At 35.5% G+C, this 25,310-nt stretch overlaps 2 protein-coding genes and 1 pseudogene across 2 annotated transcripts in view; 2 read left to right on the top strand and 1 right to left on the bottom strand.

Annotated features, from left to right (window-relative positions):
* Positions 1 to 17,310, top strand: part of Naa15-16 (N-alpha-acetyltransferase 15/16) — a 267,380-nt gene extending 250,070 nt beyond the window's left edge. The window contains exons 10-14 of the mRNA XM_089644693.1: positions 1,914 to 2,146; positions 10,946 to 11,054; positions 11,420 to 11,580; positions 11,669 to 11,845; positions 14,791 to 17,310. Of these exons, the coding sequence (XP_089500819.1) occupies positions 1,914 to 2,146; positions 10,946 to 11,054; positions 11,420 to 11,580; positions 11,669 to 11,845; positions 14,791 to 14,985 (875 nt within the window). The 3' untranslated portion in view covers positions 14,986 to 17,310. The remainder of the gene's footprint in view (positions 1 to 1,913; positions 2,147 to 10,945; positions 11,055 to 11,419; positions 11,581 to 11,668; positions 11,846 to 14,790) is intronic.
* Positions 3,045 to 4,651, top strand: LOC149413474 (uncharacterized; annotated as a pseudogene).
* LOC149413475 (uncharacterized) lies at positions 5,899 to 7,750 on the bottom strand. The gene is made up of 3 exons (XM_089644699.1): positions 7,657 to 7,750; positions 7,033 to 7,229; positions 5,899 to 6,421 (listed from the first exon to the last, which is right to left on the bottom strand). The coding sequence occupies exons 1-3, from the start codon at positions 7,725 to 7,727 to the stop codon at positions 6,339 to 6,341; spliced, it is 351 nt and encodes a 116-aa protein (XP_089500825.1). The 5' UTR covers positions 7,728 to 7,750; the 3' UTR covers positions 5,899 to 6,338.
* Positions 17,311 to 25,310: the final 8,000 nt, after the last annotated feature.

The raw sequence follows: 25,310 nt of genomic DNA on the forward strand, positions 1-25,310 counted from the left end.
ATCCGGTCACCGTTAGAAGATACTGAAGATAAAGAACATGATCTTATTGTGGATTTGGGATTTATCACAAACATCATGGAAAAAATTGAATTCTTTAAATTTGGAGTTGCAGGGGAAAGACAAAAACATAGCTGAAATGATAAGCTCTGTAAAGTCATTTAAAGTTAAATTGCATTTGTTGATATCACATCTGCAGATCAATTCTCTCGTGCATTTCCCACACATGAAGAAAATGCTAGGTAATCAATGATTTAAACGGGTCATTATTTATTAAGCATCTTCAAGTGATAAAAAAACAGTTTGATGAGAGATTTTTGCAGTTTACACTCATCAGGCCAATTGTTTCCTTCTGTATTAATCATTTTACCTACCAAATAAATGTAATGGAAATGGCCGCATGTATTGCCGATTTTGTTCGAGGTAAGACAGAAAAACTAGAGTTAGAAATTTTAGACCTTAAGAATGATATTTTGCTACAATCCTTAATATCAGAGGACTTTTGGAATACAGTGGACGGAGAAAAGTTCCTATTTTTGAAAAAAGCGGCATATAAAATTGAATCATTTTTAGGTTCGACATATTTCATCTCAAGCGTCCTTGAGGTGTTTTCGCACAAAAACGGCTATACAAGTCATCCAAGTATTATTATTATTATTTATGAGAATCATTGTTTTCAAATATGAACTTAATAAAATCAAGATATATAGATTATCGTCATACTCTTCTAATTATGAGGCACTGGCCAATGATATGCAATGCTAAAGATCACATTGACATATTGATATTATATTTTTTTATAAAATGTGTTCTTTGTTTTTGTGTTTTTGTTTACGTTTTGTAAATACATTTTTCTGTGTGTATGCAATTTGAATAATAATTGTTTTATTTTGAAACATTTTTGTTTACTATTTATTAATAAATTATGAATATAAGAAAATAAGTTATGGAAGGAGTTTGTCGATTGAAAATAGGTGGTGCCCGTCACCCTACCGATATTTTAGAATGTGCTCTAGAGTACAAAAAGGTTGGGAACCCCTGAGTTAACATTAGCCATGTTTGGTGAACAGATATGAATAGCTCCTTCCATTCCTGTTGTGTTCCCACAAACAGTTGTCCAACTCGTCGTGGAAGGAGATTATAAATAATTGGTTCTTTGTGATAAATCAGGGATTTATTAATACTTCGCGTATTACAACGGTGACTCAATAGTCGACCTAACTAGAAGCTGGCTAATTGAGATCTGATATACTAAGTTTGTCTGGGAGCATTCTAACTGGTCCTGGCGACTACTGGGTACTATCTGCCATCTTGTGGACTTCCACGCAAGCTCTATGCACTGCCCTCTATGAGTGCATCTGTGAAGCTCTTACTTCCCAACAATTCCCTAATCCATCAGCCTCACGACATACCCCATTTGGGAATGCCATAGTCCCACTAGCTCCGGTTAGTCGAGAGCAGTTGGGATTCTTGCGTAGTATTCACATAAAAAAAATAGGCATATTGACATAAATAGGCTATCAACTGTACACAAGGCTGACTGAAGTACAGGCCTTAGCGCGTGCCCGTTTTCGAAGTGTCACGTGATCAAGTCAGTGCCATCGCGTAACCACGGTTTATATTATTATTGATACAATTGCGATTGTTATTGATACGGTTGCGATTGTTATTGATACTCATTGTTACTAGTGATTTGTGTATTGTTTACCGCAAGCATATTAAATAAATAGTGATTAAATTATTTTAAACAGTGAAGTTTATTTAGCAACGGCACTGACTTTGTAATTTAGCTATCACGTGCCCAGGCCTGTACTATAAAAACACTTTTGAACATGTTGCTCGCTGAACTCGAATGTGTTATTGATGATTTTTTTTTCTATTTTTCTAATCATTGATTGCTTATTCTTGTATTGCAGAAAACCTGGCGCCCAGCGAGCTGAAGAAGCTGCGCAACAAGCAGCGTAAGGCCCAGCGTAAGGCCGAGTCGGGCGGACAGGGCGGCGGCGGAGGGCAGGGCGGCGCGGCGGGGGCTGGAGCGGGGGCGGGTACCGTGGCCGTCAAGGGGCACGCCAAACAGAGGCCGCACCACGAGGCACCAGACCCGGAGGCACCACAGCTCGAGGAGCTGGTGCCCGACAAGTTGGCTAGGGTGAGTTACAATATATTTGTGGGGTTCACAGTCTAAGAAAAGGATAGACATGCCTTTATACAAAATCGGAGTATCATTTTAACGGGCTGGATGTGAACCAAATTTGTTTTGGCCCCGTGAAGGTTCCGGCATTTCTTGAATAAACCATGATCAGATGGACATGGACGTGATCATAGCCATTCATGCCACCTCCTCGTTCCATACTACTTGGTTTGTTCCCTTAGGGCCCGTCTATGATTTTTTTTGTTCTGTGGTGGGGTTCAATAAACTAAATCCAAAACGATTCGATAGAAATACAATGCTCAACTATTTATCGAGATTAAAAACTGAATATTATAATACTGAACGGGGAACGGCATATGGGCATATACCGCAACTGGTTATGTTGTCCTCTGTTGATTCCAGCAGCTGCAGCAGCGATTTAAAAAAAAATCCCCATCTTCGCTGACATGGAAACGACAACCATTAAGTGAATGGGGTATTTCCACGTTTTTTTTTTATTGCTTAAAAAAATTAAGCAAAAAATTACGATGATTACGGAATTTTTATTTTATTTTTATGTTGACGAATAAATTTTCTAGAGCGAGTCTAAAATCCCATTTTTGAAATACCGCCAAAACGAAATTTTGGGGCGGGGCTATCGTGTGACGTCATAAGCGTATTGCCATTTTCTAGCCGGCTTCTGACAGTACGTGATAGTGGTACTCAGTGGTACTTATTGTCTGTTTACGAGTGATTTGCTTGAGTTTTTGTCGTTATATTTTTTAGAATGTCTCCTCATTTGAAATACAAATGTTGTATGGTTCCTATGTGTACAAATTCGACATATAAAACTCCAAATAAAGTGTTTTTGTGCTTTCCGAAGAACATCGAAACTAGAAAAAAATGGTGTCATGCCATGAAAAGAGACCCGGTTAAAAACAAAACCATTTCTCTCAAAAGCAAGCTTCATTGTTGTGAAGATCATTTTAATGTAAGTTTCTGTTTTATTAATACTAAGAAAATGATTTCATTCAATATAAAACGCTATTAATATATAACAATTGATTTTAAAATATGACGTTTAATGTTGATTTCTTTATATTATTTTAGCTTGAGGAAGACGTCGAAAATTACATGAGGTTTAAATTAATGGGTGGTAGAGTGTATTTAAAAAAGACTGTCATTCCACACAAATTTGACTGTCAAAAAAAAACCCTTCCTACTCCAAGACTGACAGGATTAAAGAGAAGACGCCTTGAAGTCATTGCAAGTTTAGTAGCAGACAATGAACCAGAGCCACAGCCTTCTACTTCGGCAGTGATCCAACCGGGACCGCATCATGTTGCAACTCAAACATATTCACCTGCCAATGACGACAAGGCTGTTCAAGCAAATATCAAGTGCCATGTGCGCAGTAAGGCCACATCAACATTGACAAAAAAAAAGGATATGTCTTGCTCACCTTTGAAGTTTGATAATGTAAGCAGACAATGTACAAAAGTAGTTGCGTTAAGTGTGGAACCAGAATCATCAGATGATTCTTCAGATGCATTAGAGAATTTACCATATCGCCCAAACACACCTGACTCTTGTGGAGGAAGTCAATTTTAAATTCCAGATGCGCCAATGCAACCTGATGGCGCTTGAAAGGAGTCCTAGGCTATGTCTAGGAATCCCCAAACAAATGTACCATGTTATTTCCATATTAGCAAAGAAAATTCCTTGTGAGGTAACTGATATTTTAATTACGTTAAAAAAAGTTCGCCTCAATGATAAATTTGCCATACTCGCAATACAGTTTGGTATTTCAGTTACATCAATGAGTAGAATTTTTACTAAAACTATTTTATTAATGGACAATATTTTGAAAAGTCTTATTGTATGGCCGTCTCCTAGTAAAATAAGACTTCACTTACCCATAAGCTTCAGAGCGAGATACTCCAATGTGCAGACCATTATTGACTGCTTAGAAATGTAAAATCAATAAGCCTATTAACCCGATACACCAATCTTTAACCTGGTCGGAATATAAAAGTTGCAACACTCTTAAATATCTGGTGTCATGCACCCCAAACGGAGTGATTAGTTTTATTTCTTCAGGTTATGGTGGACGTGCTTCGGACACTATTATAGTTGAAGATTGCGGATATCTTGACATCTTGAAGCCGGGTACGTGCATCATGGCAGACAGGGGATTTAAAAACATTACTAATTTGCTTCACATTCGGCAATGTGAGTTAGTTCGTCCTCCCAGTGTATATGCTAATGTCGTTTGCACTTCAGAGGAAGTAATCCAAGCAAAAAGGATTGCTGCCCTGCGAATTCACGTAGAACGGGTTATCAGTAGGATACGTGAATTTGGGATGTGCAAGATGCATGCATCCATACACCATAACCATGTTCCTATCATGAATCAAATTGTTAGACTAGTTTGTAGTCTCATTAATCTACAAGACAGCGTTATTAAAGTATAGCCTATCTAAATCTATATTATATTAGAAATATCTAAATCTTATCATTTTGTTGTGCATGTTATGTAATATTATTCTTTTTGCTTAGTATCGACCATCATAAGACTTGTTCTGTGGGTCAAAATATTATATGTAATGTAATAATGTTATTGTATAGATAAATCTGTGTCATTTTGTTGTGCATGTTATGTAATATTATTCTTTTTGCTTAGTATCGACCATCATAAGACTTTTTTGTTGTTTGTTTTTGGGGTGTTATGCCGTGTTGCGCTAACTCCTTCTTTAGCCGACGTTTCGGACAGCGTTGCAGTGTCCATCATCAGGGCAGATCCGGTAGATCCGAAGATGTGTCTATCGATGATCTACCGGATCTGCCCTGATGATGGACACTGCAACGCTGTCCGAAACGTCGGCTAAAGAAGAGTTAGCGCAACACGGCATAACACCCCAAAAACAAACAACAAAAATGCTTTTGGCCGTGAGAATCTAAAAACTTACCATCATAAGACTTGTTCTGTGGGTCAAAATATTATATGTAATGTAATAATGTTATTGTATAAATAAATCTGTATCTGTATATAAAAAAACCTTCGGAAACGCTTTTTGTCATCACCTACATATGTAAAAATAATATTTGTAATGTTAGTATGTTTTAATGTAAATAAAATTAAATAAATATACACATATTGTTTTATTGTTAAAATGGACAAGATTTTCAAAGCATATTATAACAATACTTAACAGTTCTCGATTTTTATTATTTTAATGCCTTGCGTTAGATATTTATGTAATATGTATTATGAAAATTTCTAAAGAGAGGTCAATAAGGCAATTAAAAGATCAATTATTATTCATTTGTTTTACACGCATTTATTTAATATAGAAAAGACAGCATTACACCAAAATTGTGTAGATTTAATAATAAGTTCCTTACATAGGTCTTCATCATACCTGACATGACACTGAGTAACTTTTTTTGACGTTTCAAAGTCTGGATTGGCCACACAATACAGTGCAGCTGTCTTCTGGGCAAAATACATTTGCAATTGTATTTGTGCCATTACTTTCGGAGTGGGTTCTCCGGTAGCCGTTAAATAATTCATCATCGTCGAGTCTTTCATAGGACATTTGACTTCTACGATGAAATCTCCTCCCAAGGCGTCTGGTGAAGCGCCAAAAATTGGGAGTTTGTTTGATAAAATTAACCCACACTTTTTTAATTTCATTTTCTCTGTAGCCTCGACTACTTTTAATACTTTGGGTTCTAGAGTTTTACCTCTTTCCATGGCTTTGGTCCCATATAATTTAGCACCTAGTATTTTCTCTACTAGTGACCCATCTGTCGTTTTACAGTGTGCCGCCTCATACAAATTTGAGGCGGTCACTCGAGCATATCGAAGGTTGTGCCATAACGGACAGTCTGCTTGATCCACTGTCTCATCAAATGCCCCCTGACAGGCTTTTGCCGTCATTGAGGATTGACAAAAGTCAATAAATTCCTCTGGGAGAGATCCTACATCATTATTGAAAAAATTGCAAATCATATTGTGAATTGAAAGGTTTTCAATCGGTGTTGGGTCAACATAGAATTTGACTATTTCTGATTGACATGAGATACTCTTTTCAATCAACTCGTTGAAGAAAGTACCATCATTGTTGGGATAATTTACACGTGGTACTGTTCCCATATCTTCTGCCTTGATGAATTTAAGGCTTGTTCCTATGCCTGCCATCTTCGATTAGCACTCTGTTGAGGTCTTTGGAGGTTCTTCACTGCGCCTGTGGAGCCACGATAGGAATGCAAGCGCATGCTTACAGCCACCTGGAATTATACAAATATATACTAATTTATTTTTAAATGTCCAAACAAATATGAAAACAACCTACCAGCAATAGACCTACTGTTCATAGTTAATGGAACGTTGGTACTCGTAACAGGTAATTTTTCAGTCTGGGCACTTTATCATTGTATCATTATAAATTGATATCTTAAAAATTACAAAATATATTGAATAATGCTCATAAATCGTCTACATTACAATATTGTTTATGCAGTGGATAATAACAAAGGGAATGAAGCAAACAAACATAGAAACACACGCGCAGAATGCCACACTTTTCTCCATTTCATACATGACGAGCCTAGATATTGGGGAGATAGCTCTGTGGTTAGAGTATGGCTAATAATGCTTAATAGGCTTCATAATGTTGCATCTTGGTTGCTTACATGGTTCACTACTACTATCCAGGCAATCAATCTGTCTGTATTCAGGCAATCTGTCTAGGTTTTGCGAACAAACTTACATCATCATTGTCTCTCCGAGTCAATGACAAAAGTGATTAATTTAAACTGGGCTTGCTTATATGTATATAATTAGCATGTTATTAATTAAGAAAAATGAAATAATCAGCAGAAACAAATTAGAGGTTTACCTTGGGATGCAGGACAATCTTCACATTTGCATGAATGTATAACTTCTAGGGCTTCATTGCAAATTAGGATGACTGCATAAGCTTTCGTTCTGATTCTATGCTCAGGAGTTAGTCTAGCCTTTACTGTACAAATGTCGCCGGTTCGCTTGACTTGGACATAGCCTACAGCACTGTCTCCATAATTTTCTCTAGCTGATCTGCAATATAGACAACAGACATGATGATTTACCAAAATATTCATTGACGGATGCATAGTATTATTAGGTATTAGAGAACCCCACAAGCATTGTTATATATTTTTGCGAGATTTAACATTTGAATAAATTCACCTGTTAACATTATTTATGTGTATTTTTAGGCTGGAAATGACATTATATGCCTTATACGGATCAAATTATTTCTATACTAGTAAGAAATTACTACATTTGTGAGGTCAATAATGAAATTTAAAAATACTAATTATTATGGTGACAGTTGCATAGCGTGTTGTGAGAAACAGGTTATGTGACAGACACTTCGATTGTATTTACGTGAAAAAATGTAAAAAAACTAATATTTTGGGTGCATGTAACTAAAATACTGAAAATTATATATTATGAGAGAGTATACAATATTTTTTCATACCTTGATGCTTTCCAACCTTTAAATTCAGCACTAACAAAATTAGCGTTGTTGGCAAAAAAAGAACCCATCATCAAAACATCGATTCTAGGCAAGTTATCAGCCTGTCCTTTTACAAAACCACTGTCAGTCATAATAATAATGTAAAATATATGAACCTTGAGGTGATTTTGCACAAAAACGGCGCTATACAAGTCATCCAATTATTATTATTATTATTTATTATTATTAAGTTCACAAAATATCACAATTATCTTAAAAAATAAGAAAAAAACGGTAAAAATCACGAGCTTTACATAAACGTCAGTTCGCAAAGGTACGAGTAGTTTGGTCATAAATAAACCAGTTAGGTTGAGTAAGTTGAGTTGTGGTTTGGTCCGCGCGCGGAATACGCTTGTGACGTCAGAATACAATCGGCCAATCACGGTCCGTTTACTTTTTCTCAGTATTTGATCGTTTTTAAAATCAATAATTTTGAATGAAAACATAAAAAACAAACATTTTTAGTAGGATGATTAAAATCAGAAAAATGATCTTTAAATATTCCATACATTTTCAACAGAATCCCTCGTTTGTGGAAATACCCCATTACACACGTATATGCACAAGGGTCATTGCTTTTTAAATACTTCACTTGAGTGTCACTAAATATATTTTACCAATACATAATAAATGAGCCGGTGATGAGAGAACCCTTAAAATGATGATCAGTAATTCGCCTGTGAGAACCAAAATGTTAATTGAAAACAAACAAAACATAAATTGGCTAGTTTTCTTTCAAATTCTCTCTTAACAAAACAAATCACAATATCTCAGGAATAACCCGTCTAAGTTGCACAACAACAACAGCAGTTGATTTTGGACTGTCTTTTGCTCCCAGCACTCCTTATCTCCCGGTATGAAAAGCTTGGTCAATATATCCAAGAGTTTGTTCTGGGTCTTTCTGGCATGGTTCTATATCACTTGCTGATGCTGTATGAGCACCATTGTTAATATTTTAGCACACCATTGTATATAATAAGTATACTGGTTAGAGTGATTATCACATAAATCACTGGAAATACCCCAGCAATTAGGGTAGGAAATGACACTAATATCACCGCCTTTGAAATTATTTTCAAATAAATCGTAGCCTAGCAACTAAGGTCGGAAATAACAAGTAATGAAAATAAACAATTATTTCGGTATGAGAATACAATACAAAATCAGCCATGAAAAAAGAAAGATATACTTGCAGCCCGTATAGCGCTGTCCCTTTTTATCGCTAGCATTTATCGTTATATAAATAGTTGGTTATGTTATATAGCTGTAAAGACACTGGAGAGGCATTCTTTCAATTTTTGATTCGATATAAACTGGTTATCCTTGCCTTTAACTCGAGATTTGCATAACAAAACAGTTAAAGTGATTCAAGTGGTGTTGGTAAATAAATGTACTATCATCCAGTTAGCAAAACGTCACCACTGGTAAAACCTATACCTCATGGGTCCACATGGCAAGTAGCGATGTTTACACAATGTCTGGAGGGAAAGTGCACTAACTTCAGGAGGCGATTCTACATAATATATATATAAATATAACAAATCAACTTTTGAAAGTTGAAGCTAACTTAAAAGGTTGTATATTAAAAAAAAAAGTTATTCATAATTTTTACTCGTTTGGTATGAACAATCATATTTAAAACAAATATCATGTAGAATCACCTCCCGAAGTTAGTGCACTTTACCCCAGGACACCTTTTTAACGCGCCATAGGAAATATGCCATAAAACTATTATTACTTATGGTCAACCTGTGTGTTTCAATTTTTATTTTATTACTCATGGCTCGTTACCTCATTACTAGAGGGTAAAATCTATAGTATTTCTTTCTTAGCTCGCTCGGGCTATGGGCCCCCCCGTGGCTAGTTACCGTATTACTAGAGGGTACAATCTATAGTATTTCTTTCTTAGCTCGCTCGCGCTATGGGCCCCCCCGTGGCTAGTTACCGTATTACTAGAGGGTACAATCTATAGTATTTCTTTCTTAGCTCGCTCGCGCTATGGGCCCCCCCGTGGCTAGTTACCGTATTACTAGAGGGTACAATCTATAGTATTTCTTTCTTAGCTCGCTCGCGCTATGGGCCCCCCCGTGGCTAGTTACCGTATTACTAGAGGGTACAATCTATAGTATTTCTTTCTTAGCTCGCTCGGGCTATGGGCCCCCCCGTGGCTAGTTACCGTATTACTAGAGGGTACAATCTATAGTATTTCTTTCTTAGCTCGCTCGCGCTATGGGCCCCCCCGTGGCTAGTTACCGTATTACTAGAGGGTACAATCTATAGTATTTCTTTCTTAGCTCGCTCGCGCTATGGGCCCCCCCGTGGCTAGTTACCGTATTACTAGAGGGTACAATCTATAGTATTTCTTTCTTAGCTCGCTCGCGCTATGGGCCCCCCCGTGGCTAGTTACCGTATTACTAGAGGGTACAATCTATAGTATTTCTTTCTTAGCTCGCTCGCGCTATGGGCCCCCCCGTGGCTAGTTACCGTATTACTAGAGGGTACAATCTATAGTATTTCTTTCTTAGCTCGCTCGCGCTATGGGCCCCCCCGTGGCTAGTTACCGTATTACTAGAGGGTACAATCTATAGTATTTCTTTCTTAGCTCGCTCGGGCTATGGGCCCCCCCGTGGCTAGTTACCGTATTACTAGAGGGTACAATCTATAGTATTTCTTTCTTAGCTCGCTCGCGCTATGGGCCCCCCCGTGGCTAGTTACCGTATTACTAGAGGGTACAATCTATAGTATTTCTTTCTTAGCTCGCTCGGGCTATGGGCCCCCCCGTGGCTAGTTACCGTATTACTAGAGGGTACAATCTATAGTATTTCTTTCTTAGCTCGCTCGGGCTATGGGCCCCCCTGTGGCTAGTTACCTCATTACTAGAGGGTACAATCTATAGTATTTCTTTCTTAGCTCGCTCGGGCTATGGGCTCCCCTGTGGCTAGTTACCTCATTACTCGAGGGTACAATCTATAGTATTTCTTTCTTAGCTCGCTCGCGCTATGGGCCCCCCCGTGGCTAGTTACCGTATTACTAGAGGGTACAATCTATAGTATTTCTTTCTTAGCTCGCTCGGGCTATGGGCCCCCCTGTGGCTAGTTACCTCATTACTAGAGGGTACAATCTATAGTATTTCTTTCTTAGCTCGCTCGGGCTATGGGCCCCCCTGTGGCTAGTTACCTCATTACTAGAGGGTACAATCTATAGTATTTCTTTCTTAGTAAATAATAAACTCATTACTTGTTTTTTTCAGGTTGAAGATCCTTTAGAACAGGCAATTAAGTTCTTGACCCCACTGCAGACTCTTGGAGCAAACCGGATAGAAACACATCTGATGGCATTTGAAATATACTTCAGGAAAGGTAAGCAATCTGTCCGTATTATTACCCAATCATCCTATACCACTGCCTACCTAACATTTAAACCACATGTAGCCACTGTAAGGACGGGTTATTTTACAGAATTTGAATAATTCATTTAAGTTAACATTCAAGTTCTGTTACTATTTCATCATGGGCCGGTTGTTTCACAGTTCTTGGATAGTAACAAAACTTAAATAATACTTTTACAGAGCTTGAATATTAACTTAGAAATTTGATGAATTGTTCAATTTCTGTGAAACAATCCATCCGAAGACTTGGCTGCAATTCTGATTCCATCATTTTCCTTTCATGAGTTTTAAAAAAAATTGGCTAAATATTGATTGTTTTGTGCTTACGTGTTCCAGGAAAGCTGCTTCTCATGCTGCAGAGCGTGAAAAGAGCCATGAAGCTGGACAGCAGCCGGCCGGAGGTGCACGATTGCCTGTCGCGGCTACACACGGCGCTGGCCACACTCAAGGAGGAGAACGGCCCCGTCAGCAAGGTTCTGAATAAGGCGGCGCAAGAGGTCAGTATGGCTGTTGACGGTATCTCCCAGGAAAGCTGCTCAGAGAGAAGAGAGCTATTGTTTATCTAACACATATCTCTGTTTGCAGCTGTTCAAGGGCAAGTCGGCCCAGGAGATGAATGCAGAGTACCTGCTGAACGCGGGGGCTGAGGGGCTGGCGGGGGCCTTGCAGGGGGCGAGGGTGTTGGCGCGCCTGCAGCCACAGGAGACGAGCCGCGCACTCGACATCGCCACCAAACTGGACTACCCTGATTGCAATATACAGGTGCGCATTTATTTAAATGTTTTCTGCTATAATAATCAAGTAAGTAGTATGCGTTTTAACCCACTTCCTCTCCACAAGCTCGGCAGACAGACTCGTTATCATTGACAATCTATTCTCCCAAACAATATTACATATATTTGGTGGCAATCATGCACCCATATGTGGACGTACATATAAGCATTTCTCTGAAATTCAACGACATTACAGCAGTTAATATACGCAATAAATGTCGAGATTTGGCTCAGTTGGTAATGTTGTCGACTCCAGTTTCTGGGTAGGTAGTTTTAAAATTAATTTGAAAAATAGATTTATTGATTTTTTTACACAAACTTTCTGGCATCTTTGTTTTCTTATGGCTTATTTGGAGATTAGATGAATCAAGTCTAAGGTTGGGGTGTTTTGTAGAAATTCAAATGTAACATTATCATCAAATGAGGCCCCTAGAAACAAAGACGGAAGTGTCCACTTTGTTAAATTGTTGGCAATCTAAAAAAAACGTTTAATCAGTCCGTTATTCATCAATATGCAAGGAAATTTTAATAATATGATAGTAAACCGGTTTAAGAATACTATTTTAAATCATCTATGTATCTAAATGCCCCAGTTTCTTAAAAAATGAATTTTTTTGATGGACACTTCCGTTTTTGTTTCAATCATTTTGACCATCTTGCTTGGACACTTGCTGTTTTGTTTCACAAACAGTTGGAAACTGCCGGTTTTGTTTCAATCATTTTGACCATCTTGCTTGGACACTTGCTGTTTTGTTTCACAAACAGTTGGAAACTGCCGGTTTTGTTTCAATCATTTTACCATCTTGCTTGGACACTTGCTGTTTTGTTTCACAAACAGTTGGAAACTGCCGGTTTTGTTTCAATCATTTTGACCATCTTGCTTGGACACTTGCTGTTTTGTTTCACAAACAGTTGGAAACTGCCGGTTTTGTTTCAATCATTTTGACCATCTTGCTTGGACACTTGCTGTTTTGTTTCACAAACAGTTGGAAACTGCCGGTTTTGTTTCAATCATTTTGACCATCTTGCTTGGACACTTGCTGTTTTGTTTCACAAACAGTTGGAAACTGCCGGTTTTGTTTCAATCATTTTGACCATCTTGCTTGGACACTTGCTGTTTTGTTTCACAAACAGTTGGAAACTGCCGGTTTTGTTTCAATCATTTTGACCATCTTGCTTGGACACTTGCTGTTTTGTTTCACAAACAGTTGGAAACTGCCGGTTTTGTTTCAATCATTTTGACCATCTTGCTTGGACACTTGCTGTTTTGTTTCACAAACAGTTGGAAGCTGCCGGTTTTGTTTCAATCATTTTACCATCTTGCTTGGACACTTGCTGTTTTGTTTCACAAACAGTTGGAAACTGCCGGTTTTGTTTCAATCATTTTGACCATCTTGCTTGGACACTTGCTGTTTTGTTTCACAAACAGTTGGAAACTGCCGGTTTTGTTTCAATCATTTTACCATCTTGCTTGGACACCTGCTGTTTTGTTTCACAAACAGTTGGAAACTGCCGGTTTTGTTTCAATCATTTTGACCATCTTGCTTGGACACTTGCTGTTTTGTTTCACAAACAGTTGGAAACTGCCGGTTTTGTTTCAATCATTTTGACCATCTTGCTTGGACACTTGCTGTTTTGTTTCACAAACAGTTGGAAACTGCCGGTTTTGTTTCAATCATTTTACCATCTTGCTTGGACACTTGCTGTTTTGTTTCACAAACAGTTGGAAACTGCCGGTTTTGATGTAAATGACAATTTCAAAGATGTTGCAGTCAATGTAAGAAAAAAATATTTTTAGGAAGATTTTTTTTATTGAAAAAGTTGCAGTTGAGTTCCTCTTGAAGATATTATTGAAAGTTGATAGGTCACTTCTATCTTAGAAATTTTCATAAATTCTGGATAACAGAAAATAGATTTAAAAAAGGTAAAATAGATTTAATAAAAGGTAAAAATAGATTTAAAGAAAAGTTAACTAAATTATAAAATAATACAAAAATTAACTAAATCATTATAAGTCTGACACGATTTCTGCCGATTCCTCATTACATTCTATGTGAACATAATCATCTTCTTCTTCTTGAGGTACAAGAGGTATTCAGATAAATCTAAAAATGTCATATTTTGACATTTGCCTACAACATGATGGCAGTTTACTTTTTTTTCTTGGCGATGTTTGCCTTCCATTTATGCGGTTGTTTGACACGTTTTCTCACTGATTCCGGTGGCAATATATCGGGGAAAGTTTCCATTCTTGGAATATTTGACGTCCACTAACAATAAATGGTTATTTCCACAAAAAATAACAACTTTTCACTACGCGATTCACTGACGCTTCCGCACGAGTTTGTATGAATTCAAGTATGGCCGCCATTATGAATAAAGGATCCTGATTGGCTATTTGAAAAACTGCCGCTTTTGTTTCCGAAGGAGGTGGACACTGCCGTATTTGTTACAACAACAAAACTTTAAAGCCAAAATACTATGGTTTAGTGACAATTATATTAAAAACAGATATATTCTCGAGATAGAATGAACCTTTCTCTATAAAACTGAATATTCAACTCATTTTTGACGTTTGGTGGACACTTCCGTCTTTGTTTCTAGGGGCCTCAAATGGTCCCTTTGTTTTTTTTTGACATTATTTCAAAGGTTCCTGTTAAACCATTCTTGGCCAGTTTCAGCTTTTAAACTAATTTTGAACAACAGAAAGCACAAATGGTATATTTTTTTGCTTGTTAGTTGATAAGCTGAACTAAAAAAAAAAAAAAAAAAACAAAATGGCCCTGATTGGCCACATTTGACTTTCTGCAAAACACCCCAACCTAATTAATATAGACTTGCATCCAGTTTCCATGCTGGCACCATTGAATTTTTTAATATTTTGTTACCAATTATTGCATATTCCTGTTAACACATTGTTTTTTGTATTTCCAGTACTGCACGGCAGTATTACAAGCCATGAAGAACGGCGACTTTGGCTCCTGTGATGACCGCATCGAGCAATACATGGCCGCCAGCCGACAGAGGTTCCCGTACGCGGCCGCCTTTCGGCCCCCCGGGGAGCCCGAGGCCGAGGGGGTCCCCGCTGACCCCAAGGAACCCCACTCCGACGGGGCGGGGGGGAACTAGCCAGCCCCAAACCCAATAAACCCCGCATACTTACCATGTCAAATACCCGCTGTGAAGACTTTAGCAGTTGTAACTATGTAAGCCTAGTGACTTTGGATCCATATGAAGATAGGACTGATAACTTGACCGGAAACGGTACTGTGGTATTATTAGCTACAGCTGATAACATATTCACAGTGAGGACAGTATCAGTTGTAACCTTGATGCCTAAAAACCGTTGAATTTAAGGAAAATGAATAGTTTGTGTGAAAATGGTAATTTGGTTGGTAGCTACAACTGATTCTCTCTTTACAGTGCATTTTTGACATTGTATCCACGCAGGTCTTTGGTAACCGCGCCCACGTCAAAGCTGTTAGATTAAATCATATTAATTCTAGAAACGATGAAGCGTTGAATGATTGTACAAGCGTGCCACATATTATTGTCTCTGTAATATAAATAATGGTAATTATTATAGTACCTATGTATAACTCTGCTTTAGGCATACATTAGGAAGAGGAGTGAAATAGCCTAACTTTTTACTACTGCATCTGGGAATATTGTCAAAAGTAATAAAAAAATTATGACAACTTTTCAAAATATTTTTAATTTAGTTTGACCATTTTATTACATGTTTCTTTGTAAAACAAAACCACAACTTATCCATAGTTGTACTAGGTATATTAGCGAAGGGCTAAGTAAGGTCTCGAGTGTTTGGTCCTCTTTAGTTGAGACAACTCTAAACAAATGATTTACCAAGCTGAACAAACTGTTGAAAGGTATGATTTGAGATTTTCACGGCCAAAAGTATTATAGTGGTTTGTTTTTGGGGTATTATGCCGTGTTGCGCTATCTCCTTCTTTAGCCAACGTTTCGGACAGCATTGCAGTGTCCATCATCAGGGCAGGTGTGAAATCGATGTTATTACACATCTACCCTGATGATGGACACTACAATGCTGTCCGAAACGTTGGCTAAAGAAAGAGATAGCGCAACACGGCATAATAACCCAAAAACAAACCACTATAAAATTGTTGAAACATTGTATTTTTCAGTTTACAGGGACATTCTTGAGAAACATGATTTTTGCACATTTTATGTTTTGGTTGTTAAAAATCAAGTGGTAGAATCACTACAAAATCAAACTCAAATTATATTATGTCGTTCAATTACATCCTAATGATGTTAATCTGAATTTACTTTTTCAAAACTGTTACTCTGTTAACTTTATGCTGGACATTGCTGTTTACGAAAAACAGAATTACTATTACTTCATTAGACAATGTTTACCTAAAGGCGCGTCTCCTGCTGCTAAATATTTTCAATACATTTGACAAAAACGAAAAAAATGTTGTGGCCCCGAACCAATGTTGTAGTCGGATGGTTTGAAAACATATTGTCGCCGGAGACCCGACTTAATATTGTAAATCAAATAATACGCTGTTTGGATAATCTAAATTTAGTAAACTGTGAATTATTATTATTTATTGATAAGTCGCGCAGGTCATCATCACCCGAAACTGTGATAAACCTGTGATGCCTTCCTAAAAGTTACATCATCACTACTTTCATGTAGATATTAATAACCACTGTCCGTTGAACGTACTACATATTAACTTGAGCAATGAAACAGAGTATATTATGGCCTATTGGATATAATAATAAACAATGTATAGTTTTAACTCCCTGCAAATAGTGTAACAGTAGAGAGTCAAGTCACGCTCACCCTACGAATAGTGTGACAATATGTAGTGAGAAACTATGTTACAGAAGCAGTCACGATCTCCCACTTTACGAATAGTGTGATTAAAATGAGTAACTTTGTTTCGTACTACAGAGACAGTCACAGTCAATCTGCGAAACTTTGTTCTATATTACACAAAGTCATGTGAGTGTGGTGAGTAGCTTTGTTACATATTACAGAGACAGTAATGTGCAACTCTGCTATATATTACAGAAACAGTCCCCCACCACTCTGTGACTGTTGTGAGTAACTTTGTTACATATTGCAGAGACAGCTTTATTCTATATTACAGAGACAGTAATGAGCAACTTTGCTACATGCTTTGTGTTGTGAGTAACTCTGTTGCATTACAGAGACGGTCATAGTATTCGTAGATTGACCTAGTGTGACAATGTTGAGTAACTTTGTTGCATAATACTACAGGGACAGTCACAGTTTACACTATTCGTAGAATGACTGGCCTCTACAATAGTGTCCTTATGAATAGTGTGACAATGGTGAGTAACTTTGTTGCATAATACTACAGGGACAGTCACAGTTTACACTATTCGTAGAATGACTGGTCTCTACAATAGTGTCCTTATGAATAGTGTGACAATGTTGAGTAACTTTGTTGCATAATACTACAGGGACAGTCACAGTTTACACTATTCGTAGAATGACTGGTCTCTACAATAGTGTCCTTATGAATAGTGTGACAATGTTGAGTAACTTTGTTGCATAATACTACAGGGACAGTCACAAATTACACTATTCGTAGAATGACTGGTCTCTACAATAGTGTCCTTATGAATAGTGTGACAATGTTGAGTAACTTTGTTGCATAATACTACAGGGACAGTCACAGTTTACACTATTCGTAGAATGACTGGTCTCTACAATAGTGTCCTTATGAATAGTGTGACAATGTTGAGTAACTTTGTTGTATAATACTACAGGGACAGTCACAGTTTACACTATTCGTAGAATGACTGGTCTCTACAATAGTGTCCTTATGAATAGTGTGACAATGGTGAGTAATTGTTGTGTTTCATATTACAGAGACAGCCACGGTGTGAAATGCTCTATAATGATTATGTACACACGTCGAGTAACCAGTGTATAATATTACCAAGTGACTTTGTTCAGCAATAATGTTGTTCATTCCTTTTTCGTAAGAAAGAAGTCACTAATTTGTTATTTAGTGAAATTTTTAGCCCGAGTTCTTTTCTCTTCCATTGAGTGACTCTTGCAGTGACTTGTGGAGGTTTGTGTTGGTTTTGAGATAGTCGGTGATTTGAAACTGCTATATAAATTTTCATTGTTCAAATCCTCGTGTAGTGAATTGTTTTTGTGTAAAATCTTTTAAAAACAAATTGTTGGTTGTTTCATCTTCGGTACTGCTAAAACGGTGGCCAAAATCTACACTAATTAAGCTAAAATTTCAACTTTTTAGTCCCATTTTTAAATTTAAAACTTTCAAATTGTTCAGTTAGTTGAAAGTAACTTTAGATTTAATTCACCGCTTTAGTACTATAATGGATTAAACCATAGGCAATATGTGATGAATGTTCTGAAGGATTACGCACTAATCCACCTTTTACACACTTCAAATGTTGTACATTTCTAACGTTTTAAATATGCCTACATGGGCAAATATTTTGCTCTTTGATTTATTTTTGGCCTATTCTTTTGAAGTGTGTAAAACGGAGGGTTTAAACTCTGTACTAATTTTTATTTGTTATTATACAATATTTTCTTTCTTGGAAAGCAGGATCAACATTTTTAAGCTGACTGGATTTGACATAAAAAATGTTTCTACGAAAGACAAATTATATTACCATGTAACTATTGAATAAATAATATTGATACATTTTCTAAACAAGGGTTTTTTTTACAAAAATGTTTCAACTATCTTCTTTTAACACTATCACATTATTAATAACTGTACTAATTGACAAGATATCTGCTGAAATACGAACCCACTCAGCAATGTTAACTAGCGATGAGTTATTCATGAACATGCTCTTTTCAATGAGCCGTATTTGTACGACTCCCGATAAACCGTACCACGGCTAAATTGAACAGTTACTCTTTTTTATCAGGAGAACAGCGTCTTGACGGTCCCACATCTGGACTTGGACATATTTATACCACCTACACCTACTATACTACCTAGCATCTTATTTTTCTCGTGGTGCGAGGCGGCATACCGGTACCAAGAGTTGTATGATCATTCATAAGCTTCCGCTGGGAGCCGTATCACCAGCGAGCAAAGCCTTCTCATTGCTCATAAGCTCTGAGCTCACGGCTCCCGTTCAATTGAGTAGACTCTTTGAGCTGGTAACATGGCTCCCGCTCTTAATACAATGAGTTAAGACCCATCGTTAATGTTAACAAGCTGTAGGTACACTTTCTGTCTGTTGGATATCTTGCATGACCTTTTCTTTAGACACAGCCAAAAGTCACAGTTTAAATTGTTGATCTGTTTTCAAAAAGCCCTTTTCCAGATTATTTCACTTTGTACAGCGATGTATGTAAATAACATAGCGCGATGAACTAATAACTAGTTGAGTTTAACTAGCCGATTAAACTTGAGACTGATTCAAATTTAAGCTACGTAGTTGTCATCAGACTTTAAGCTTTCCATTTGAGTAGGCTCAGTATTTAAGAAACGCCTGCTAAACCAGACTTTGAAGGAAGCAACGTTTGGTTAGTGTCAGGCTAGCCTAGTAACAACTGTACCAATCAAAATAACCAGCCAGATGCTGGGAAGTCAAATTCATTGAAGAGATACATTTATTGGTGTAATGTGTAATGAGCTGGATGTGAAATATTGCGTAGTTTTGTTATTATATTTGAACGAAGTACATAACGTAAGGTTCGGTCTATTTTGGCTAAGTTAAATATAAATTGCAATAAATTTCTTGTCATTTTGTCTTGAGATGTTTCGAAAGAAGCCGAAATTATGAAATTATTCTTCTCGTTAAAAGTATTATTATTGTTTGACTGCGTATTTATTTTGAGCTACAAAGTAAAGGATTTTAACTTTGAGACAATTTATTAATTTTCAGATCAAAGTTTTTAACAAACAAAATAATTGTAATTTGGATTGTTTGTTTATTTGTTTAGTGTATGTTATAAGGATCACCTTAGTGACGTCAGGCTCATTTGGTTTTGTTGGCAGGCAGAATTCTTTAGTAGAGATGTGTTGTTACAATCGGTGTCAATAGAGGTACAAAAGTTCCCAGCGAGAGGAGGGGGAACTTGGAGTTGGGGTCGGGGAAGTTAGAGTTGGAGTGGGGGAAGTTAGAATTGGAGTGGGGGAAGTTTGCTTCTAGAAAGGATGTATTAAAACACTTTTATACCATCAATAAATTGATTGAAAATTTTACTTGTTTCTTTGTTCATTTTCCAAGTGTGCTCCGCATTCTTGTGCTAATTGCTACTTTGTTTTTACAGAATTTTCAATATATAATTATATAAATAACCGGTCGGTGGCCGAGTTGACATCGCGCTTGGGTCCCACTCAAGCATAGTGTGTTCAATTCCTCGGCTGGCTAAGTCCTCCATCACAACACAAGCAACATTTTCAGCTTTCTGTGGTGGTAGTAGATTTTCAAATATTGTCAGGTTATTCGTAACCCGGGAATGTTTGTCTTTCTTTAAAAAAAAAAAAAAAAATAGAGGGGTATGGTAAATTCCCAATATGTACCTGAAAAACTTCATTGATTGTGAAACTTTACATGGAGACTATTCTCGGTCCAAGATTAGAACAACCCGTGGACGCGCATGTCTCCGCCCCTTCACCCCACTCCTAAAAGGACGAGCGTTAACACATTCAAACCCACTATTTTAATAAATTAATTATTTAATTTATTTTCCTACCGATAAATAAAATTAAAAATTAAAACATTTTAATACATTCAAATAATTATGATGATAGTATTACAATACATATTGTACTTTATTAGGCATCAGATTTATCAAATCGGCTAAGAAATCAATCCAAAGTTGAAAATATCATCATTGCCATTAAAAAAAAAATTTATTTTCCTCAGATGATTCATTTGAAATTTCAAAAGCTAACGAATTATCATTATTGTCCTCTAGTTCATCAAAAATGTGATCGATATTCCGAAATTTTTTTTCGATACATATTTATTATCATTGTCCGTTGAGGTTTGTGCACCACCTATAAACATAAAAAAAACGATCAACACCAACATTCACAAATTTTATACATATATTACCTATCTATATCCTTGAATTATAAAAATGCATTGTTGTAAATCGAATAGTCATACAAATAACACATAAATAATGTTTACCTGTCCTTTTTTGTTTTTCGTAATTGGTGATAATGAATTCGGACATATCGGCTGAACATCCATTTTATAGCAGGGTCTGAATGGGTTAATTTCTCTAAGCGCGGGCACTAACGACTAACGAATTGTCAGCGAAGATTGCCGGAGATAGCCGAGCGATGGTGAAGGAAAGGAGCGGGGGGGTGGTATGCGCAGAACGAACCTAATTTGGTACTCCAACAGGTCGTTCTTAAGTTGGACGGAGTATAGTAATAACTTTGTCAAATGGAAAAAACAATACATTTCTAAAGGCTAGTGAAATAATAAAATAGAACAATTAATAAAATGAACCGTTTTTATTTTTATTCAGTGGGTTGCCAAATTAATAGGGACACCTATGGAAAATCTGTTTTTCACACTTTGTGATTTTTTTTTATTTATTTTTTTTATTTAATATCAAAATAATATACAAAAATCAAAAAGTCCCAATAAACTACTTTAAAGTAGTTTGTCATTGGGTGCTTTTAACTTAAACAGATTATATCAAATGTATACATTCATATCATGAGAGGTGTAATACAATAAAAATAAAAACAAAAAACAATTAAAGCGTATGCAGTTAGAAATAGTTTGTATTAGAGTCTAGTACAAAGTATTTCTTTCAGCTAGCCAATTTTTCAACAAAAAATTTCTTCTTATATTTGTACATTTTTTGATTTCTGCAGGTAACATTTTTTTTTTTTTTTTTTTTATTATTTTAATATAGATCATAGTTACATTAAATCATACATATTTTGCAATATATCATATTTAGGTACATAGTTGGTCATGTATACCTTATCAGAAAAGAGGAGCTCTTGTGCCTGATAAGGGAGCCACGATTCTTACTTAGATTCAATGTTATGTGTAAAATATAAATATTATATATATATATACATATATATACATATTTTTTTTAATATAAGTTTTTTTGGAAAAAAAGTTTGATTTTATTTATTTGTTCTTGTTGGTTCGTAATACAGCGCAATTCGGAAGGGAGATTATTGTAGTTTTTTATGGCTTGGTAAATATAATGGTTTTGCATTTGAGTTGTTTTAAAGATTGGCGTAATAAATTGATTTCCATTTCTCATCAGTTTGTAAAATTCTTGATATTCTGTGTTATTTTTTTCTTTACACATTTTTATTATTGAAGTTTGCTTAAATATATCATCAATATTTGGTACTGGAAACAATTTAAAAAGCAATTTTGTTGGGAAAGTAGAGTTTTTTTTAAGTATTACCTTTATAATAATTTTTTGTGAGACTTTTACTGAGTGTAGGTTGTTTTTATAAGATCCTCCCCAACCTATGATTCCGTAAATAAGCAGGGAGTGGACAAGAGCATAATATACATTTTTTAGTATTTTCACATTTAAAATATTTCTTAACCTAACAAATATATATATACATTTCCTTATTCTCTTTACTAACTCCGTAATATGGCTTTTCCATTTCAAATTTTCATCGATGATCACACCAAGATATTTAATTTCAGAAGAAGAGTTGATTACAGTACAAATAGGATTAAGTAGTTTACAGTTGACATTGTCACAATTTTCATTATGGATTATGATATTTACTTTGTGTTTAGGTATTTTTTGTAGTGAAAATAATACATATGTTGTTTTTTTGGCATTAAGTGTGAGTAGGTTATTATCAAACCATGATTTTAAGATATTAATACATTCATTTGCAAGTTTGTTAACTAGTTCCCATGTTTGACCTTTTATTAATAAGACAGTATCATCAGCATAAGAGATTAATTCACCTTTGATTTTCTGTTGGAAAATGTCATTTACATACATTAGAAATAGTAATGGTCCGAGGACCGTGCCTTGAGGAATGCCAAATGTACTTGTTAGTGGTGTACTAAAGGTTTGGTTTAATTTTACAATTTGAGGTCTCTCTGTTAAGTAGCTTTCTATCCATTTAAGAGCTAAGTGGTCAATGCCATTTTCTTTTAATTTTAATATAAGTCTTTCATGGGAAATGCTGTCAAATGCTTTCTTCAAATCAATAAAAATTCCTATACATTTATTTGATTTGTCCAGGGCACTCTGAATACTAGATGAAATTTTTGCAATGGCATCTTGGGTACTTTTTCCCTCTGTGAAACCGAATTGATTTTCATTTATAATCGAGTTTTTTTTTAAGAATGCAGTTAGTCTTTTTTTAACAATTTTTTCAAAAATTTTCGATATATTAGATAAGAGTGAAATGGGTCTATAATTAGAAATGTCCTCCGGGCTACCGGACTTAAATATTGGAGAGATTATGGTTTTCTTATACGTGCTCGGGAAAACTCCTGTCTTAAAGCTATTGTTTATAATATGAGAGATTGGTGTAGAAATATAATTTTTAATGATTTTTAGTGTTTTTACAGCGAGACCGTCAAATCCCGGAGCAGAACCACCTCGCATTTTTGATATAATTTGTACAATTTCAGACGGATTGGTTGGTTCGAAGAGTTCAAGTTTAGTTTCTATATTCGGAATATTTTCAATATACATCTTATTTATTTTTTTCACGGTAATTTTTTCTGCTAGACTCTTTCCGATATTTGCAAAGAAATCGTTAAAAGCGTTTGCTCCTTTTTTAGGTTCTTCAATACAGTTAATTATGTTATTGTTTTGTATTACACTCTTAATAGTATTACTTTTGGTTTTTTGTTTATTTTCCATGATTTCATTGATTATATTCCAAACTTTCTTACTGTCATTTTCAGAATCATCAAGTTTATTTTTATAATAATTTTCTTTCGTGTTTTTTATGAGCGTGGTTAATTTATTTTTGTATTCTCTAAAATGAACATTTAATTTAATGTCTAGTGGTTTTTTTTTTGTTTCTTTATAAAGCCATTCTTTGTGTCTTATGGACACAACAAGCCCATGTGTTATCCACGGTTAAAACATATACATATTTAACATATTTAAACAATTTGGTATCATGTAGTCTAGCGTTCTTTTTCCATATTTGTTTACATGCTTTGGTACGATTAGTCCTTCATTTAATGTAAATCGAGTATTGTAAGTGTGTTCCAGTCTATTTATGTACATAGGGCTATTTATGTGCTGAAAAATTATTTTATACCACATAATTGCTCTTACCGAGAGGATTTTCAGATTTTGATAAAGGTGTGGAACATTATGCCTTTGTTCATATAAACTTTTATGAGCTAATAATTTAACAAGAGAATTTTGAACTGCTTGAACATGATTTATATTTGTTTTAGAGGAAAATCCCCAAGCTGTAATTCCATACCTTATGATAGATTCAGCTAGTGATAAATAAATTATTCGAAGTGTGCATATTGGAACATAAAATTTTAATTTATATAATCTACTAATAATAGATCTCAGTCGTTCACAGACTTTATTTATCTGTAAATCCCATTTGAAAAAACAATCAATAATAACACCTAAATAAACATATTTTTTAACCAGTTCAATATTTTCACATGTACACAACGCAGGGATACCAACATGTAGGCAATCTGAATTGTGTGTTTTAATTTCGGGTATAATAGTATTTACCTTGGCATTGGGTGATCTAATGTGTATCAATTTAGTTTTTTTTGCATTTATGATTAGGCCAGAGTCGTGAGACCATTTTAAAAGTTCAATGTAATCTTTTTGTAAAAGTTCAATACATAATTGCAAATCACTGCAAGAAAACACCAATGCAGTATCATCCGCGTACACAAAGTGTTTTACATGTTTAAAAATAAATTTAATAAAAGATACATAAATTATATATAAAATAGGACCTAATATGGAACCTTGAGGAACACCTGCTAAGATTTTTCTTTTTTTACTTAATGTGTTCAAAAGCTTTATTTGCATGCACCTGTTGTTCAAATAATTTTCAAATAGTTTTAGAAGTTTCCCTCTTATTCCTATGATTTCTAGTATTTTCAACAATTTTTTATGGTTAATAGTGTCAAATGCCTTGTAATAATCTATAAATAAGACTAATACATGATGTTTATTATTTAAATTATTATTTATCAAGCTGGCAAACTTTTGAAGTAGCACTTCAGTGCCCTTTTTTTTTTGGAATCCATATTGGTTAGTATCAATAATAGAAAAATCTTCCAAATATTTTATTTATTTAATTTGAATGTATTTTTCAAGAATTTTTTCGAGTGATGGCAAAATACTGATTGGTCTATAATTACCCAAAATGGTGTGATCACCTCCTTTATAAATGGGTCTGATAATACTACATTTTAAATCATCTGGAATTTTTGCTTCAAATAAGATTCTGTTTACAAAA

Source organism: Hesperophylax consimilis, chromosome 21 (assembly GCF_061612785.1).
Source record: "Hesperophylax consimilis isolate HC1 chromosome 21, BYU_Hcon_1.0, whole genome shotgun sequence".
NCBI classification, from domain to species: Eukaryota; Metazoa; Arthropoda; class Insecta; order Trichoptera; family Limnephilidae; genus Hesperophylax; species Hesperophylax consimilis.

Bases quoted from the DNA above. Each gene is read 5' to 3' on its own strand.
- LOC149413475 (XM_089644699.1), bottom strand. From the start codon at position 7,727: ATGATGGGTTCTTTTTTTGCCAACAACGCTAATTTTGTTAGTGCTGAA. The intron at 7,230-7,656 runs GTATGAAAAAAT...TCTATATTGCAG, and splicing joins AAAGGTTGGAAAGCATCAAG to ATCAGCTAGAGAAAATTATG. The intron at 6,422-7,032 runs GTAAACCTCTAA...GTATAATTCCAG, and splicing joins AGATTGTCCTGCATCCCAAG to GTGGCTGTAAGCATGCGCTT.